The sequence below is a fragment of the Hippichthys cyanospilos genome, chromosome 12, assembly GCF_059441005.1.
Source record: "Hippichthys cyanospilos isolate Australia breed blue-spotted pipefish chromosome 12, RoL_Hcya_1.0, whole genome shotgun sequence".
Classification (NCBI taxonomy): Eukaryota; Metazoa; Chordata; class Actinopteri; order Syngnathiformes; family Syngnathidae; genus Hippichthys; species Hippichthys cyanospilos.
The window spans coordinates 16,848,066-16,867,407 of NC_142380.1; the positions used below are offsets into that span (position 1 = coordinate 16,848,066).

General features: G+C 38.7%; 1 protein-coding gene across 1 annotated transcript in view; it reads right to left on the bottom strand.

Annotated features, from left to right (window-relative positions):
- Window positions 1-19,342, bottom strand: part of LOC148415134 (uncharacterized) — an 86,398-nt gene that overhangs the window by 8,831 nt on the left and 58,225 nt on the right. The window contains exons 11-15 of the mRNA XM_088428661.1: window positions 12,008-12,064; window positions 4,993-5,085; window positions 852-933; window positions 638-747; window positions 153-348 (exon numbers count right to left, since the gene is read on the bottom strand). Coding sequence (XP_088284787.1) covers window positions 153-348; window positions 638-747; window positions 852-933; window positions 4,993-5,085; window positions 12,008-12,064 — 538 coding nt within the window. The remainder of the gene's footprint in view (window positions 1-152; window positions 349-637; window positions 748-851; window positions 934-4,992; window positions 5,086-12,007; window positions 12,065-19,342) is intronic.

Here is a 19,342-nt window from a genome sequence, read left to right on the forward strand (position 1 = left end):
ATTAGCCAATAAGTAGTGCTGAGTCAACAACGTTGATTGCCCCTCTTTTCAGACATTTAACACGTAAAATAGAAAAAGACAAATGAATATGCAAAGCAATTTATCTTCTTTTTTTCTGAAAAATAACACTATTAATGTGTGTTTGCACCTACTTTTCTCAGCAATGCGCCTGTCAATACTATGAGGATCTCTCAATCCATCTCCTCCAAAGGAAGTAGGCGTGGGCTCCTTAACCCCATTTTCCTTTGCGAAACCTCCCGGTGCTGTCGTCGCCTTGGCAACACCAGCTGGTCCTGCGCTCGGAGTGCTGTTTTGGGGTGAGGGTGTCTTTTCCTCCGTTCTCTCCTCCTGTTACCAGATATAGACACACACATGGTTGGCTAGGACAGAAGTGAACATACTATGTAATCATTGCCAGGACACCATCTAGTGGTGATGACTTGCAAGCGCACAATGACTCAGCAGACACATCCAGATAAAAAAGCATTCACACTCAATCCTCATGACAATCAAATTTTCAATTCATTTAAAATGTTTTGGAATGTGTGTCGGATTCAAAAAGTACACAGGAGGACCTTCACCAAAAATGAACACTCCCAACATAGATTGTAAATAAATCATTATATTCAAATTGCACCTTGTGTCCATTTGACTGTCCATTGCCTTGTCCCACGTTGTCCAATGAGCCAATCTTAGACTTTGCCTTAATGTTCATCTTATGAGATTCAATCTTGACATCCCCACCACCTGCAGTAAATATGTTAACATGAGACAAGCGTAAAAGAAAAGCCCTCGATTGGTAGGAGAACGACCGCCGGCACGCACACACGCGCACAAACAGAAGAGACAACCTGGCTTGTGCTTGATGTTGTCCTTGGAGCCACATTTGGATGTGACCTTGCTCACATCGACTTTCTTGTTCAGGATCTGCACCTAAAAATGGACGGATTTAGAAAAAATGTGAAAATTCCATTACTGCAAGTCACCGCACTGACCTAACCCACCAACCATGATTTTGCCCATTTGACACATTTACTCATATGCATTTACATAAAGGATAAAAACACTTTTTGGGGAATATGTAAGAAACAAAAATCTCTCTCAGTGCTGTCAGTTTGATTCGCAAACGTGAATGGCCTGAATTCTTTGAGTTCCCTTTTGAAAAGAGCTAATTATTGCATGTCGTTTTGAGAATTATTAAACATTAATGTTCTATTTTTGAATTGATATCTACTCAAACTGTTACATACTGCATGAATGCATTCTTAGAATACAATGCACATGATTACTAACCATGGAAAGGCATTGACAAAATTTACAACAAATAATGTGCATATATGAAGGGTGAATAATTTCAATTCTCCATTTTTGCAGTCTTTAGTAGTAAATACAGCAATGACAACAAAAAAGTCAAATTAAATAAAGCATACATAAAAGGGACAATAATATAAAAAAGTACAAATTAAAGCAAATTTGGAGTTTGTTTCCCCAACTCTACTGCAAACACGACTGTCAAGTTTCTCTGCTGTCAAGTTCTTTCACTATGACTCATCCAAAAAATGGTCGTGGTAACACAAAAATTCAATTGAGGTGTAAAATAATGGGTCTTGACTCTTCTACGAAGGAGTGTGGCTCAATATGTGGTTATTTATACTTACTTTACTTGCGATTACATATGCATTTTTTATGTGGCCTTCTTATCAATGAGTTCAAATGTAGTAATAAGATTTGGAAATCTGCTCAGTGACAGAATTGTTAAAGAGGTTTATTGCCACTTTTATCGGGACAGATACAAAACATGCATACGATTATTATACAATTATAATAAATAATGAATTAGTCTTTTAAAGGAGAAGTCAAGTGAAAAACCCTTTACAATATGCCCTGAGTTCTGGTTACGTTTAAGAAATATGAATTAAGCAGCATATTCCACCCAATTTCATCCATCCCGCGGGTTGACATTTTTCTGGTTGCCGTCGACTGAAAATGACATCACAGTCACACAGGGCTGAGGCAACGACCCGTCACGGTTCTGCCTGTGAATGTCGCATGATCAAAGTCAGAAAACATGAGCTGTGTTCCTATGTTACATGATCAAAGCTAAAAGATACGTCAGTTGTCATTAATCTTAACCTGAGCAACTGAGATGTCACTTACATTAGGCAATGAATGGCAAAATGGCTACCCACTCTGACGGACAAAACCCTTGGATTTTTCTATTTAAACTATACCACACAAACAATAATAATATTAAAGTTACAATAAAATAGTGATCATAATTCCATTTAGAGAGTGGGCGGCACATGTTATTGTGACAAAACGTTTTGACTGGACTTCCCCTTTAACATTCTGTAAATGCACGTTCAACCTAAAACAAATTTTAAACAAGATGAATATTGGTTGTAAACTAGTTGTGATGACACAAATCATGCTTTTGCATACATGCAGTAGAGTTAAAGCACATACAGTAATAACTCTAAAGATGAATGCTAAATGCTAAATTTTCACATTCATCACCACGCACGGTAAGGTGAAGACAGAAAACATACCTATAAGAGTGAAGGGGGATTTCAAATAGCTTACTTATTTAAATGCTTACTAAGGTAGATATCATTCTTATACTGTAAGTGCATATCTTTTGTGTAAATACAACCTCAATAGGTGAACATAATAAAATATGCACATAGCCATACAGTATAGCTTTATACGGACCCCCTCTGGTGCCAGGGTATGAAAAAAAAGGAAAAAATATATACATGTGCAGTGGACCCCCGTGTTACAGCGTCCCAGGCTTATGTTATTTTCATGTAGCGACGTGGTATACTGAGTTTTTTCATCCTTTCTTTATAGTATTTTCCTGGTTTCGCAACTAAAGCAACTGTCATGACCATAGGGGCTTGGCTGTATTTGTGTTGTTTCATCTCCATCTGCAGGCGTTTTTAGGTAATTGTACTTATTTTCAGTTGCTGTCACACTTGCCTCCCTGCAACGCGTCACAACAATTCTGGTCTGCTATTGGTCTGCGACTCCTCACAGAGATGGTGGTCTGTTATTGGTCAGGCTCACTCATTTAAAAAAGGCGGAACGGTAAAGCTTTGTTCGATTGTGAATGGTTACAAAACCGTATTTATAGTGCAGTTTACTGCTTAATTCAAAGTTGAAAGGGTTAGCCATGGGTCGCAAGATTGTTAGTGATTTTAAAGAAAGAAGTAAGAAGCTGATTTATATGGAAACGATGCTGGAGATAACCCTTACTAGGGAATATGGGCATAACAAGCGACACTCAGAGGTAAAAAAACTTTCCATTTTTATTTATTCATGATGTTTTCTGATTGTACACATGTATATTATATATACGTAGCACTTACTACACTATTTGGTACCAATTTTCAATATGTATGTACAACTCTGATGTTTTTACCTGGGGTTCTAAACGCATTAGCTATTCAACATAGGTTTGGATTACCCGCCATATAGTAAATTCACTTTACGAGCCCAACCTCAGAACGGATTGATCTCGTAACATTGGGGCCCATTGTGTGTGTGTGTGTATATATATATATATATATATATATATATATATATATATATATATATATATATATATATATATATATATATATATATATATATATATATATATATATATATATATAGTTTAGTAATATGTAGGCTAAATTTACTCATCTGTTTGCTCACTTTAGTAAACAGCACCTTCAGTTTCCAGTAAACACTGCATTGAAGGGAGGTGTACAGGGGTGATGATGTGAAAGCGGGATGACAAGAGGGAGCGTTTGGAGTGTGGAATAAATGGATATACGATGTTCTGCTCCCAAAGAAGTACACGTTTGTTGTTTCCTTTCCATCTAAAGATAAGTGTTTGGAACACCTCATTTGGGACACTGAGCATTACTATTAGTAAAGTAAAGATGGAAGGACAGTGGCAGATTCGTACTTTCACGATCAATATAATTTAATCAAAACATTGTCTGAACACCAATGATGGCTCTGTCCTTCAACAACGACGCGGACTAATAGCTACAATGACAAAAACAACATTAGTAAAATATTTAAGCTGTCATCTTTGCTGAATAGACCCAACAGGAGCTGAACTGCGCAGGGACCATCTGCAAATTGTAAGATGCGAGGCTGGGGGACAATAACATAATTATGTGTGACTACACATCAAAGACAAGATCTACTTTGAATATAAAAGTTTGGGGAAGTTTTATTCCTAATAATCATTGATAACCTACAATTTACAGACGGTCCCTGCGCACCAGCGCCTGATGGATAGAGCCATCAATGGTGTTTAACGTTTTGATTGAGATGTATTGATCACAATATTCCGAATCTGCAATTGTCCTTCCAGCTTTACTTAAGTATTAGTGTAATGTAGCGTGTCCCGCGTGAGCTGTTCCAAACACTTTTCTTCAGACGGGAAGGAAACACAGACATTGCACTTCTTGGGGAGTGGAAGAGCCAACACCTATTTATTCCACACTCACTCCTCTCATCGCATCGCTTTCACGTCATCACCTAGGGACACCTCCCTTCAATACAGCGTTTACAATGAACTGAGGGTACGTACTGTTTACTAAACAGAACCATTTCATTAATTGAGTAAATAGATTAGTAAACTGAGGGAATGGTTGAGTGAACTGAGCCAACGGTTTTGTTAACTGAGAAAACGGTTTTGTTAACTAAGCAAACTAAGCTTTTGTAAACTGAGCGAATGGATTACTAAACCTATTGTTCGGATTAGTGAAATTTTTTTTCACACCCTGGCACCAGAGGGACTCCGTAGCTTTACACTCTCAAAACTGCTGGTATCATTTTTTTTTTTTTTTTCAGAAGGCAATGTAGGCTTTTTGTGGCTACTACAACATAAAATAGATTTTTTACTGCATCCTAAATTTGGAATTTGCTCGAAAATGTTATTGAAGTCTCATGCCAAACCAGTCTATCCTCATCAGCAGCAGCTTTACTTACATTGCCACCTCCAGGGACATGTTTGATATTGTCCTTGGAGCCACAGCGAGACGTGACATGGCTGAAGTCCAGCTTTTTGTGCACTATCTGAACCTAAAGACAGTCGGGGAGACACATAGGCAAGCAAGAAAAGGATAGGTATCAGATAGCGGTGTTAGGAAAGAAAGAATACAGATAGATATAGAAAGCAAAAGAGAGATGAGAGCAGCAGAAAAGAGCAAATCAGATGGCAGCTTTAAGTTCACGCGAAACCTGCTCACTTATGGAAGTGTTTCTGTCAGTCAAATCACATGCTCCCTCTTAAATTAGCTCAGTGTTGGAACTATTTGTAAATGGAGGTGATGCATGAGACTTTTGAAATCAGTTCCAGTTCCAAAAATGAATCTTGAATATGAAAAAGATGATAATACTGCCTTAATAACAAAGCGCTTCCATTGACAGCATAAGCTAAACGCTAACAAAGGACAGGTGAGACAGAGGGCATGCAACACAACACTGCACAGCACAAAACATTCTGGGTGATTTGTGGCAACGCATGCTATTCTACAGAGAAAAACTAAATGGTGTTCAGCTTCCACCGAGTTTGAGCAAAAGCTACCAGATATTTGATTCAGGGTGAATCACAAAAAAGAACAACGATTTTCACGACAGCGATCAGGTCAAGATTGAGTCATAATCATACGTGATTTAACTTGAGACAGCAGCAAATCTCGCGAGGCTTCAGTCAACCCCGGCCAATAAATATGAATGTGTGTGTGTGTTTTGCATTTCCCTTGGCTTTATTTATTTTTGGATGGTTATTCCAAACAGCATGTTAAGGTACAAACGTGATGAAAAAAATATATGTCGCAGAATTGAAATAAGCAGATTCACATTCAGAAGCAGTGCCTTGTGACTAAATATGAAAAAAATGGCATAGTACATTAGCGCCATGCCAGCTAAAGAGGATGCAACAATGAGCCAGGAACTGACTGGCAATAGTCATATGCATGAATCAGCAAAAGAAACAAAAACAAAACAGCAACAGAAGTGAATTGAAAAGTCCAGAAAGTGTTGCTAATAACTTTCTAATTACGTGCTAATACTGAGTTGAACAAATTGTCAAAAACGTGAAAGCTGAAATTTCGCTGAAAATCAAACAACAATTTTTCACAAACTATTAAGAACAAATTGAATCGCTAGTAAATCTGGTGACAGATAATGCTGAATGCTACTGTATCTTGGCAGCCTGTTCAACAGCATTAAACAGGTCAATGCATTCACCATTAAAGAGTCTCTTTGGTGATGTGTAGTGTTACACTTACACAAATCATAATGTTTTGTATACAGTCCAAAAGTTCACTTTTGGTCTCATCTGACCAGAGCACATTAGTCCGCATGGCTTGTGTGTGCCTTTTTATGGCTTTTTTTCAGAAGCGGTTTTCATCTCGCTTCTCTTACATGAAGGCCAGATTTGAACCGGATGTGACTACTAGTTGTCCTATGGTTAGCAGCAGACCTCTGCAGGTCCAGGTTCATCTTGGCCTCTTCTATGCTTAGTTTTTCCCTTGTTTGGGGTGAAAGTTTCACGGGATGGCCAGGTCTTGGTGGGTTTGCTGTGCTTTGACGAGGTCTATATTTTGATATTATTGCTTGAACAGTGCTCTGGCATATGTTTAAAACTTCGGAAATCTTGCCTGGTGTGGTCATAGGTCTTCATAATCGTAATTGCTCCCTTGCATTCCTTCAACTGAGCAACTGAGAGTCGATGACAACATTCGAGCATTCAGTAATCATCATGGAACCTCTGGAATCAGTGGGCTTCACTTGACACTTAACATGGAGCTAATATTTTTGCACATCCTAGGTTATTATTTGTCAAACAAAGCATTAAATATTGTTTGCATTTGGTTCCACTTCACAATTGTGTCCCACATGGCGTTGTTTCTTCACAAACACTTGCGAATGACCATTACCTACTCAAGTGTCATCAAGAATGTTGTTGTGTGTTTCCTTGTTGTAATGTAATAACATTAGTGGCAAAATTGGTCTTAATCTTGTGTTACCAGTGTTACAATACTAGTGAATATTAGACAATTTGAATGGATTGGATAAATGAAAATTTCAAATATTTGTCATGGAGAATGGCAAATATGACATCAACAGGGGTACTGAAATGGCCAGTAAAGTTTAACTGATTTTCAACAACATTGTGCCCTCGGACACATCTGTCAATTTCTTAATACAACGTGGACTGCACACTCCATTTAATAAACAAGATACCAAAAATCTGGATTGTATTTGTCTTTCAATAACTAGTTCAGACAAGTGACCAAAAAGTTATGTATGGAAATTCTTCATACGCACAAAAAGAGGAACAAGGTAAAAGAAAAGCATTCTCGACAGTAATTTGCTAAATGTTCCCTACTCACAGCAAGAGAATAAACGTGACAAATACAATTTTTCTCACAGCTCATTAATCTTTCCAAATGTTTTGAAGTAACATTAATTGTGAGTGTACAGCAACATTATTTTTAAACTTGAGGCTAACCACTGAAAACAGGCTTTCTATGTGTTTCTACCCTTGCTTTAGTCATGCAAACATGTGGGAACCATTGCAATCTAAAGGCTTTTAATTGAAACCTAAAACTTTGGGAGCGCTTCGTGACGCAAACTTCAGCGTTTTCCAAGCTTTTTTTTTTTTAACAGACTTCATCTCTCCCCAGTGTCCGTGCTCGCCAGGAGTTGCTTCCTGTATTTAGGTCACAGTAGTCTTTTTCAGCCGAATCAGGTGTTTGTACTGGCGAACCGCCAAAAGCAAAGGATTTAAAGTGAGGGACCGTTTTGTTTGCATGGGACTCCAATGGTTTGCGGCGCACATAGCACGACTGCTTCTGTCTAACTGCTCCAAGATGCGCTTGTCTACCAAATTACCAAATACAATTAAAAAGGAAAAATACTAGGCTGATGGGGAACGGGGTCGAGCCACTAATCATAAAAATGGACAAATAAATAAATGCCAAGTGAGCACAGAAGCTACTAGAATCCCCTAAACAATAATTAAATTGAATAAAAGAATACATTATGCACACCATATCAAGAAAGGAGTGGAATATATAAACTCATGTATCCTGAGTGAATGAGTAACATAGCAGAGTGTAATGAGCTGAACAACTAGTTTTACAGTGACTCAAGCAGCAAATAATGTAATACGCTCATCTACTGGCGGGTTTGTCACCAATTGTATGAACTTGATGAATGCCATCCATCAATTTTTAATCGTAAATTATCTTAAAGACAGGCAACACCCTGGACTGGTCACAAACCCGTCTCAATGCACAAATAAACAACCGGACATCTTTACTTTTATAACTATGTACAATTTAGAATAACCTCTAATTTTCTAATTAACTTGCATCATTTTGGTATCTGCAAGTAAGCCAGAGTAAAACAGCATTGAATGTCACATAGCAGCAAGTGTGGTCTGGACAGTCTTGTGAGGTGTCTCATGAGATGTCTCATCAGTTCGGGTGTATACTGAAGCAGTTTAACAGCCTGTTAATGCTCAATCTTGTTCGGCCGTAAATGAAGGCACTTTCTTTTAAAACTAAACCACTACTCGTCATTCTACATTAATGAAATCATGGCATTATATTAGGGCGTTTTGGCAACAACTCATACAGGCAGTGAGGCTGTGAATGAGAGAGTTGTGCAGGGGAATGGGGGTAGTAGAGCTGCGGAGAGACTTAGCAGCTGATCACCACACCCTGATTCACAGTGTGTGGTATGTTCTAATAGAAAAGAAAATGTGTGCCCAAAAACAGACACATGCCTGTTCAACCTTTGCACTACGGTTAGGAGATCATTGGCCATGGGCTAGGTTTTATGAAACACATTTAATACACTTTATTTACATACATCCGGTGTCAATGTCCAATGCAGAATGAATTTCCTTTCCCCATTACCCAAAAAAGATGAGGGAACAATGTATATTGCAGACCGTAGCCCAATTGGATATCGATTTATGAATACCATTTTTTTACTTTAACCTCACCTCTCATGCATGGTGCCTTCCTGTAATCCCTCTATTCACCATAAATATACTTATCTCTACAGCTCCACAGCAGGCAGGCATAAAATGCCTACTCCCATTCTCCGTCTTCATCTCTTTCTCCAGGATGAAAATGGAATGCTGACGCGAGTGGCGTGGCAACAGCAAAGAATGACTCACTGAGAAGCATGCACACATTCACACATGTGCACCTTTCCCACTAAAATATCATCGTGAAAATTCTCTCTAAAATTAATACAGATACCTCAACGCAAACACAGTATAGATGATGACAAGAATACATGACTGAATATACAAATCATAATGTATATACCCATCCAAAACAGTATCACCACCCTGCATAACAATGAGAATTACTGAATCTATCACTGAAGTTGAAGTCTGCAAAACTAAATCAATCTCACAAAAGTGGATCAATATCAGTGTTACTTCTTTACCATACACCATTACACTGAACCCATGTACTTGTATGCAATGAGCGGCATGGGGCCCTTTCCCCCACACATTTACTTATGCTTTGCTGCTGGATCAATTTCTGCAATTAAATGAACAGCTCTCTCAGCTACTCCACCATCCCTAAGCGATAAGATGAGTGTGTTGAAGTAGAACGGAGTAATTCTGTCATAAATTTCCAGTACCGCCTTTCGCCATGTCCATCTCATGTGCTTAATGTCTTTTTAAGCACGCATGACATCTATCTGTCCATTTTTCAGGGCCACTCAAAAATCGAATGTGTAACCAGCAGGTTTCACAGGAACAGCATTTTGGATTGGATCAACTGATTAGCAAGTTTAAGAACAAATAAATAATCAAAGTCATTTGATCAGCAGGTGGACTAATGCAGATGTGTCAAATATACGGTCCGCGGGCTGGTTCTGGTCCGGGAAAGGGCTTAATTCATCTTGTGAAATGATTTTGTCATGTAAAGTATACAAATTAGCTTTTTTTTTTTTTTTTTAATAAATGAAAAACTTGTAATGTTTTATGTTGAATAGGATTCTTTATATTTATGATTAATCGTGGTGTTGCGCTTACACTATTTTGGACAGCATAAAAAAATAATAATATATTGAAATTGTTGTTTTAAAATTATATAAATATATACAATGACATTATTGGTCTGGACCACTTCAGAATACAATTTCCTCTGCAAGCTAAAACGAGTTTGACACCCCTAGACAATCTTATCTTTTCTATCTTTTCTGTCTTTCTATATTTGGTATCTATTATCATTTTTGAACCACAACATGAAAAATGATTTGATGAAGGATTTGCCGAAACATTATATTAAAGATAATGTCACATATGTTAATATGTGTAAATTCTAGAAACTTGCCATATTAAAAAAAATGACATTGTGGGTTTACCCGACCGTTTACCAGTGAATGGGGCAGAAAAAAACAAGGAAAACATTTTTTTTTTTAAAAGACAAAGCGCTTAATGTTTAATTCTGTTTCAATGATAAAATAAGAGTTCAACTTCACCAAGCTCTTTACTGTAGTTTTTCTGTTTGTAAAAATCAGTTAAATGTCTAATAAGGTATAAAATTCCAATTGAGCAGCACACAGAATACCTTCTGGGTTGTGACAGGTATAACAAAGCAGACTTGTTAAAAAATGTATCATCTACACAAAGGGAAATGAATTGCAGTTAAAGAGAAATGTTTTAGAGAGGAAACATGTCAATATACAGAACACTTTCTGAATTAGGATGTATGAGTGCCATGGAAATGGCCATAAAACTGAAATGAAAGTGGGAAATTTTAATACTGATTAAGCCACGCATTGTTATGTTAAATACAATATTTATGCAGGAGCTGCAGCACAAGGATGATCTTTGAGCTAATTCTAGAGGTAGTCTGAACACATTGATAGGGAAATCACTCTTTCCAAGAAAATGTTCCTTCTCAGCCTGATAAAAATGCAAATTGCAAATAGTTTGAATGTTCAGCCAAAGCATTAAAGTGTTCTTTTTCTTCTTTTTTCTCAGTACCAAAAGGCATGAATTGTAAGAAAAACAGTTTTCAACACTGTACTGTACTTAGTTTGCCAAATATTTTTCATTTATCTGTGACTGAAGCCGATGAAAAAATGGGGACAGAAAACCCCTGCGATAAGAGAAAAACAGTCGCGTCAACTGCCCCCCCCCCGAATTTTTTAAATATGAAAAGTATTTATACTTTACATTACTTAACTCTTACATTATTAAACCTAATACAATATCCATACTGTTAATCTTTTTCGTTTCTATGTCTTAGCTACAGTATATGTAGTCGGTGAGCCGTAGTTGCCCTACAAGTAGGCGCTTGGACGTCTAACTACAATGAAGCAAGTAGCTGACCAAACATGATTAAAAATCAGAGTGGGATCCTCTTACGTTGAGTAAAAAATTGGAATTTCAAGAGTAAACTCTGATTTTTAATCATGTTCTACTCGTACGGCAACTGCAGCTTACTGTCATCCCAACAATGTATCGCCAAGACATGGAAACGAGGATTTACTGTATCAGTTAGGAGTTACTGTATAAGGTTTAATTATATAAGCTTTAAGTAAATATATGTACTGCAGTAATATTTGTCTTAAATGTGTAAAGTATTACACATACTTATCCGTGGGAGGGGCTACACAATTTTTTTACTCATCACGGGGGGGTGTTCGTTCCTCATTAACTGCGAAAAATGAGGGATTACTGTAGTTCAAATCATTTAAGGAGACATTCTTAAATCCTTTGTTTAACCCTCTTCAATGTTTCTCATGTTCTTGAAATAAAGGCATTTTCCTTCATATGCCATGGAATGCAGTTGACTTAATGCCAGTCCCTGATGTTTACACCAATTTTTTTTTTTTAACCTTTCACAACCTTACTCTATCTTTCATTAACCATAGAACATAATGGTGTAGTGGTCAATGCATTGGCGAGGTTTTACTGGTGTGTGAAGTGAATATGTGGATGGCGGGGACTCACTCTGGCCTTGGGAGGATTGGATGGATCTGCTGTCTTGTTGTTCTGTATGGAAGAGACCTGGGGAGACATCCACCCTCGGGTCAACAATGCTATGACAACAATGGTACCTAAGGTTCTTTTTTCCCCTGAAAATTGGCTCCAAAATGTGCCGTGACGTGGCTTAAGACAAATTTACCACTCATGTCTTGACAAAACAGGTGCGTTTGATACAAGGTCGAACATTTTCAGTCATCCTTAATTTGACAAGCATGAAATGAGCACATGAATGCTGAGCAACTTGTGGCTAACAAGCAAGCTGATCGAGAAGCAAAATCGAATTGCTCTCTTGCTGGTTGGCTGGCCGTAGCGCAACGGGGCAGTGCGACGGATAAACAGGATGTGGAACCGCTTGCATTTATTAAAATGGCTGCGTAATGCTGCGCAGCCGGGACGCAACGCAGTATGTTGTAAAGCTAAGAATGCACATCTCATGTCTTCCTATTCTGAGAATATTTGTTTGTTTACTGAAGCGTCTTGCACTGGCTGTTGGCTCTTTATCAGTCTCGTGAGACCGATTATGCTGTCACTCTACTGTGACAAAGAATTTACCTCTGACTTGGTTTAGTTAAAAAGGGTCCCAAAGGAAAACCATGACTGACGGACGAATGAAACTTTTCGAGAATGCATGTTTTAATAATGCAATGTCGCTGTGTGTATACAGACAGTGGGCTTGATGTGGGAGCGACACAGAGAAAGACATTGCTTTATTTGTAATGAAAGAAATGGTAGAAAGAAAGTGTGAGTACCAAGCACCCAGCCCTGGTTCTCATGTGAGTAACCCACAAAAAAAAAGTCCACCCCTGCGTGTATGTGTGTGTGTGTTCACATGGTGGTGTTTTGGTGAAAAGCTTCCAACTGTAAAGACAGATTTAATAAGTGACATGCAAAAACCAAGATGCACAAGCCAAAATACCAAACTGCTACATTAAGACACAAATGGAGTCAAATTGCTTTTTAGCGAAGATTAAAAAGGTTAACGAAACCAGTGGGCTTGTGTAGAAAGTGTCATAATGCACGAAGATACAAAGTAGACAAACAAATATCAGCATCATTAAAGATTCAATGAGCCAGCGAAACTAATTATGATGTCGAAAATTATGCGTTGAAGTGTCTTTGTCAAATAGACTCACTAAGGTTGGTCAAAAAAAAAGAGGTATGAAGGACAAGGAGTTGAACTCATCATAACAACTAATAAAAGCAAGGACACTAGAAGAAGACTCTACAGGCTCGCTTGCAGACATCTGTGGTAAATTTAAATATCAGCAGTTCCTGATTTTGGCACAAACACAAGGCATGTTTGCCAATTTGACATACCGGTCTGCACTCAGTTGGGCGTCCTGGCGCAGGATAGGCAGAGGCTCAGAAAATGGTGGGCTGTTCTCATGTGATTTTGGTGATTTCAGTAGGGGGGTAGATACCAGGCACCGTGGAAATATTTCACCCTCCATGGTTTATTACCAGGCCATTATATATAACAAATATACACCTGCTCACATTTTCTGTCACCACATCATGTCGCGCAGATTGCTACACATCTGTTACACATCTTACACACACAAAAATGTGTGTCATCATTTGAGACTGAGTGCACCACATTTCAAAAGAGAGCGAAGAGCTGCTTCGTTTGGCCATGATTAAAATCAGCTACTGTGTATACACTCCACAGTGGCTCAACTTGCTCACTGTCAGGCATGACGCCATGCGCTCATCTATAAAGATACCAAAAGCGGCCTAACCCACCTCAGGTGCAGAACAGCAGTGCCAGATTGCGAAAAGAAAACAGTGAAGTGGAGAAAGCAATCATTTTGAGCTCCACTTGAAGAATGAAAAACTAAACTGAATACAGAATGATGTGATATCAAGGTAGTGAATCAGTTTACTTGACAGATTTGACGATTTATCAGTACACCAACTTACATTTTGAGCAACAGTTGCTTTTATTAACATTCAACTCAGGAAACCCTATTGCAGGGATACCCAAGTTCGGTCCTCAAGAGCCACAATCCAGCCTGTTTTCATTCTGTCCCTTCAACTAACACACCTGATTAGCTCATCAGCATGCTTTGCAGCCGATTTGAGTCAGGTGTGTTGGGGAAAGAGATACATTGAAAACAGACTGGATTGTGGCTCTTTAGGACTGAACTTGGCCACCCCTGCCCTATTCATAATCTGATATGATGATTACAGAATGACAATTGACTTGATGGGAAAATATGAGTGATTTGCCCAAAGCAGAATATACAAAACGTTATCGCACCATCCCACCTTTATAGGTATTTATAGATATTTAAATTTGCTCTATCTCTATCCCCCACCCAAGGTATCAAATAGAGATCTTGGTCCTTTTAGATCCAGAAACCGCCATAACCCAATTTTTTTACGTGTCTAGTTGCGCGCCACTTTGTACTCTTTTTCTGGCAGTTTTGCTCTTCAACGACTGAAACTGATCTGTGACGTCATTAATGTTGGTGAAAAAAATACGTCAAAAACCAAGAAGTAGTCTATTTTTAAAATTGATCAAATACAGTGAAACCTCGAGATACGGCCACTTCTGTACAGGTGTTTACTCTTCATATTATGAAAGTTTATGATTATGAGCAGATAAAGGTAAATAAATAAATAAAACAAAACAAAATTTGAAATGTCTAAATTTCCATTTGAATTAAACACAACATGAGATTCTACTGCTCGGTAAGATGGCTGCTCGTTTATGGCGTTATATTTGTGCCACAATTACGCACGCGCGGAAAAAAAAATTGAGCGGAGAAAATCAAACTGAGCGAGCGAAAACAGATTTTGAGAGCAAGAAAAAAACTATTGAGCGCGTAATGATAAGAGTTTGAGCGCGCGCCGATGGAGTTTGAACACAGAAAAAGAAATTGCTCGCTCAAAATTCCTCTTTGCTCGCTCGGGATAGCCCTCTCTCGCTCAACATCTCGCTCTCGCTCGCGATACTCCTCTCTCCCTCGCTCAACATCGCGTTTGCTCAACATTGAGCTCTCGCTCGCTCGAGTCGTCCTCTGCGCTCGCTCAGTTCTGTTCACGCGTTACGTTTGTGCCACAAAACCAGCCAATCAGAGCTTGTAAAAGCACTTTGATTGACACAGCTTAGTATCCAATGAGATTGCTTGTACGCTATCCGTTGACGCACTCTCGTTTGCCCTGTGTTCACCCGAAAAGAGCAAACGGGTGTGCGTCAACACGGACTTGGGCTGGAGAATTACTTTTAATATTATTATTATTACTGTATTGTATCATTTGACAGAAATACCTTGTTAGTTTTTGTACTTTAATAATATAAGCCCACCCCTCCCGCCTACGTCGATGTGACGCACTCTCGTTTGCTCGTTCCGGGTGAACACAACAAGCAATCTCATTGGATACAAAGCTGTCAATCAATGTTGAGCAAACGCGATGTTGAGCGAGGGAGGGAGGAGTATCGCGAGCGAGAGCGAGATGTTGAGCGGGAGAATGCTATTGCGAGCGAGCAAAAAGGAATTTTGAGCGAGCAATTTCTTTTTCTGTGTTCAAACTCCATCGGCGCGCGCTCAAACTCTTATCATTACGCGCTCAATAGTTTTTTTCTTGCTCTCAAAATCTGTTTTCGCTCACTCAGTTTGATTTTCTCCGCTCAATTTTTTTTTCCGCACGTGCGTAATTGTGGCACAAATATAACGCCATACTCGTTTAGTAGGACTTGGATATTATTGCGATTCTCTGGAACACATACAGGATCTAACTACTGACTACGAGAAATGACTACAATGGCATGCATTTGTATCACAAAGTTTTCTTTTTCTGCCCTGCTCCTCTGCCGCCACGTTTCCTTTTGAACGTCACCTCACTCGAAAGCTCATGTATTGTCACATTTAATGTGGTGTTTTTGAAGCGCTTGGAATGATTTACATGTTAAACACAATTCATAATATGACAAAATCAGGAAAAGAAAGCCATTCTGGAAACAAAATATTCCGAAAATACGGCGTTTCAAAGCCGATATCTGATTTACTGGAAACTGCACGTCATATTGCAATACGCGTCATTTCGTATCGCAATATATCTATATTATCGCACAGCACAGTGCCAATTTTTATAGTATTATTGAAGTTGTTGCATTCCTGTAACTTAAAAAAGATGCTGACAGAAATTGATCCTCGTGCCGCAACACAAGCACAGACATATTTCTAGCATCTAAATGCATAAACATAATAATTTGTATTCTAAACAAGTGTACATCGATGTCTAATGATGATAATAATCATTGTAATATGTTGTAATAACAATAATAAAAATTTCCCAAAGAAAAAAAGGTATGTATGAGGTAACAATGAAAAGGGTGCACCTTTGTCACTGTAAAAATAGCATGCAAGTATCGAAACAACGTGAAGGTGTAACTGAAGGTGTGATACTGAAAGGTGCAACTTGCAAGATGGTGGTTGGAAGATGGTACAAATGGGAGCTTAATCAAGGCTGAAGAATGAGGACTCAACACGGAACCATTATTATCATTCAAGATGGTGTGACAAACAGGATTACTGATGTTAAACCAAATATATGAGTGGAGCAGAGGTCAGCAAGGTGGTGCCCACGGGCACCAAGTGGCCCCTAAGGATTACGTGAGTAGCCTGCAGGTCTGTTCTGCAAATAGCTTGCAAGTGATAGAATATTGTGATTTTCTAGGAATTCTACAAGAATACACATATTACATTTACATCACATTAGTACAATCGATTTGCACATTTACTACAGCTGTTTCTTTATTGTGAGAAATCATTAACATGATCGGTGTCTTCAACATAAAAAGATAGACATTTGACTAACCTATTACAATAACATTACAACACAATTACTTTCAGCAAATTCACAGCAAATTTCAGAAGTGTGTATCAAGCTGGTAGCCGTTTGTATTACGCAGTATCAAAGAAGTCCCGTAATTCCCCAAATATAAGACCTGTGTATAAGACTTAATTTCTTTGTTACTGTGTATAAGACAGAATAAGACGGACAGCACTGGCAAAAATGTCAAAACTATAGCAGAAAAGCATTAATCTCATAATTTGTAAACTCTTCATATTTTCTTGTGTTCATATCCATAAATTATACATTTCTTGCGCGTTAAGCGTGTTTCAGATTTCATACATTGTGAGTAGTCAGTGAACGCCTCATCAGTGTAACAATTGAATACGCTTGAAGCAGTTGTTTTCCTTTATCTCGCGACTCAATTTGAGTTCATTTTAACATAGCAACGTCCGTGTTTCATTAAGTTTAAGATTTTGTATATATGCCAAAAGACTGCAATTAATAAACGAGTCAAATGGAATATCTTTCCGTGTGCTCTAACTGGTGCACTCTTAATTGAATGAGCTGGAGACATCATGACTTTTACATGATTCTCCGTTTGAGTAATATTCCTGTGTGTGAACAAGAATGGACTCGGATGGTGGTTCAGTCTGCCCGCTTCTTTACTAGAAAATACTGCCGTAACATCCTCAGCTAACATGAGCTTGAACATGAACTTGTTAGCCGCAACGTGCACTTGATACTAACAGCGGAGAGATCAATCTTCCTCGAATGGTGTTGAATTAAAAAAGAATGAAAGTGTAATTTTTAAGTTTCCGTTTATAGGACTGTGAAGGAAATCCTATATTATTTCTTATTTATTTCTTGTCTAGAATAGCATGCATTGCTACTCATCTATGCAGTCCTGAGTCATCTCGCCCCAGTCCTTAGATAAAGCTGTTGACGCAGGAAAGTGTGAACTGAAACCTTGGCCCAGCTGTTGGTGGCGCCCAGATGCTCTTTTAGTTATATCTTGTATTCTGTAATGCTTTGCCGAATGAATAAAAAGCAGACGGGACGGCTGGGCTCCGACGGCTCTGGAGCGAACACCAGAGTGAGAGCGGAGTCCTCCCTTGCCGGCAAGAAACGTCAATCTTGGTTACAATTTTTCAGTCTAGACTGGGCTTGTCTTAGTCTTCTTTCATAGATTTCTCTGACAAGGATGCACCCATACTTTTGACCCCTATTTTTGGGAAAAAAAAGTGCATCTTATAGTTGGGGATTTACGGTAGCTATCAGTCTCAAAAAGGATGGTGATCCCTGGTGTAGAAAATGCAAAGCTCAAAATACGTGGTTTCACATTGCTGTTTGCACCGTAAATTTAGGACTTTGTGCCTCAAGCAAACATATGTACAGTAATTGATAAACTGAGACTCCTCCGGCAATGATCCCAAATAGTTTCGTTTGTGTTCAAGAGTGTTAGGTTGTGTTAGACTTAATCAGTGATCCGTATAGAATTATTACCAGGCTGCACATGGTTTGCGAATTGATCGGTTTAGAAAATGTGTGCATTCTCATGAAGGTGTCAACGTGTATGTTATGCCAGTCGAACAATTGACATTGCACATTCGCTCTTGGAGGAAGAGGAGGAGAAGCTCTCATCTAAAGCGGAATGACATAAACCCACCTGGACCATCTATAGTAGGATTTCGACAAATAGGCGTGAAACAACTCCTAGGGTAATGCGGATACTTAAAAGAGTATGTAAACATTTTTTCAAATTTTATATTCATATAATTATAACTATTTGATGTGCACTGACATGCCAAAAAAGCCACAACTGTCATGGTTTCTCCTTTTGGTGTCACCCTGCAGGTGGTCTGTGCATTGCAGGACAGCTGGGAGACACCCTGGGAGGGCAGAGTCACTGCGCACCTGTTTCCTGTTGGTTGTCTATAGACTACTTAAGTGCAGCTAGAACTATTTAAATACAACCCCTGAACTGTCAGACGGTGTCGGATTATTGCTTAACTGTTCCATGTTGTTCCTGAGCTCCTTGTTGCATCCTCGTGATTCTTCCCCCCAAATCAGTACAGTATTATACATTTTGCCTTTCGTTGATACTTTGCCTTTTTCTCAGCGTTATTCTGCGTGTGCATTTTCTGTTGATACTTTTATGCCTCCCATTATCTCCCGACAAGGCGCCTTACAGCTGCTCTGCCCTCCCAGTGAGTAGTTTGTTCGTAGTATTCTATATCCCATTGACTTTCTCAAGGACACTCTTACTTGTTACTTTGTGGGTGTGCAAGTTCTATCCTGTTTTTCTGTTGGTGCTTTGTAGTTTATTTTTGCTTCACGTGTTACGTGGTCTTTTTATTATTAAATAATTTTCCTTTGTGTCTCTTGTCCAGATCATTTGAGGTCCTCTTTTATTCGTGAGCGTTCTCACTCTGAATCCATAACAGCTATAAAATAATGTTATAACACACCACCAACATGCTGCGTAAGCCAACATCA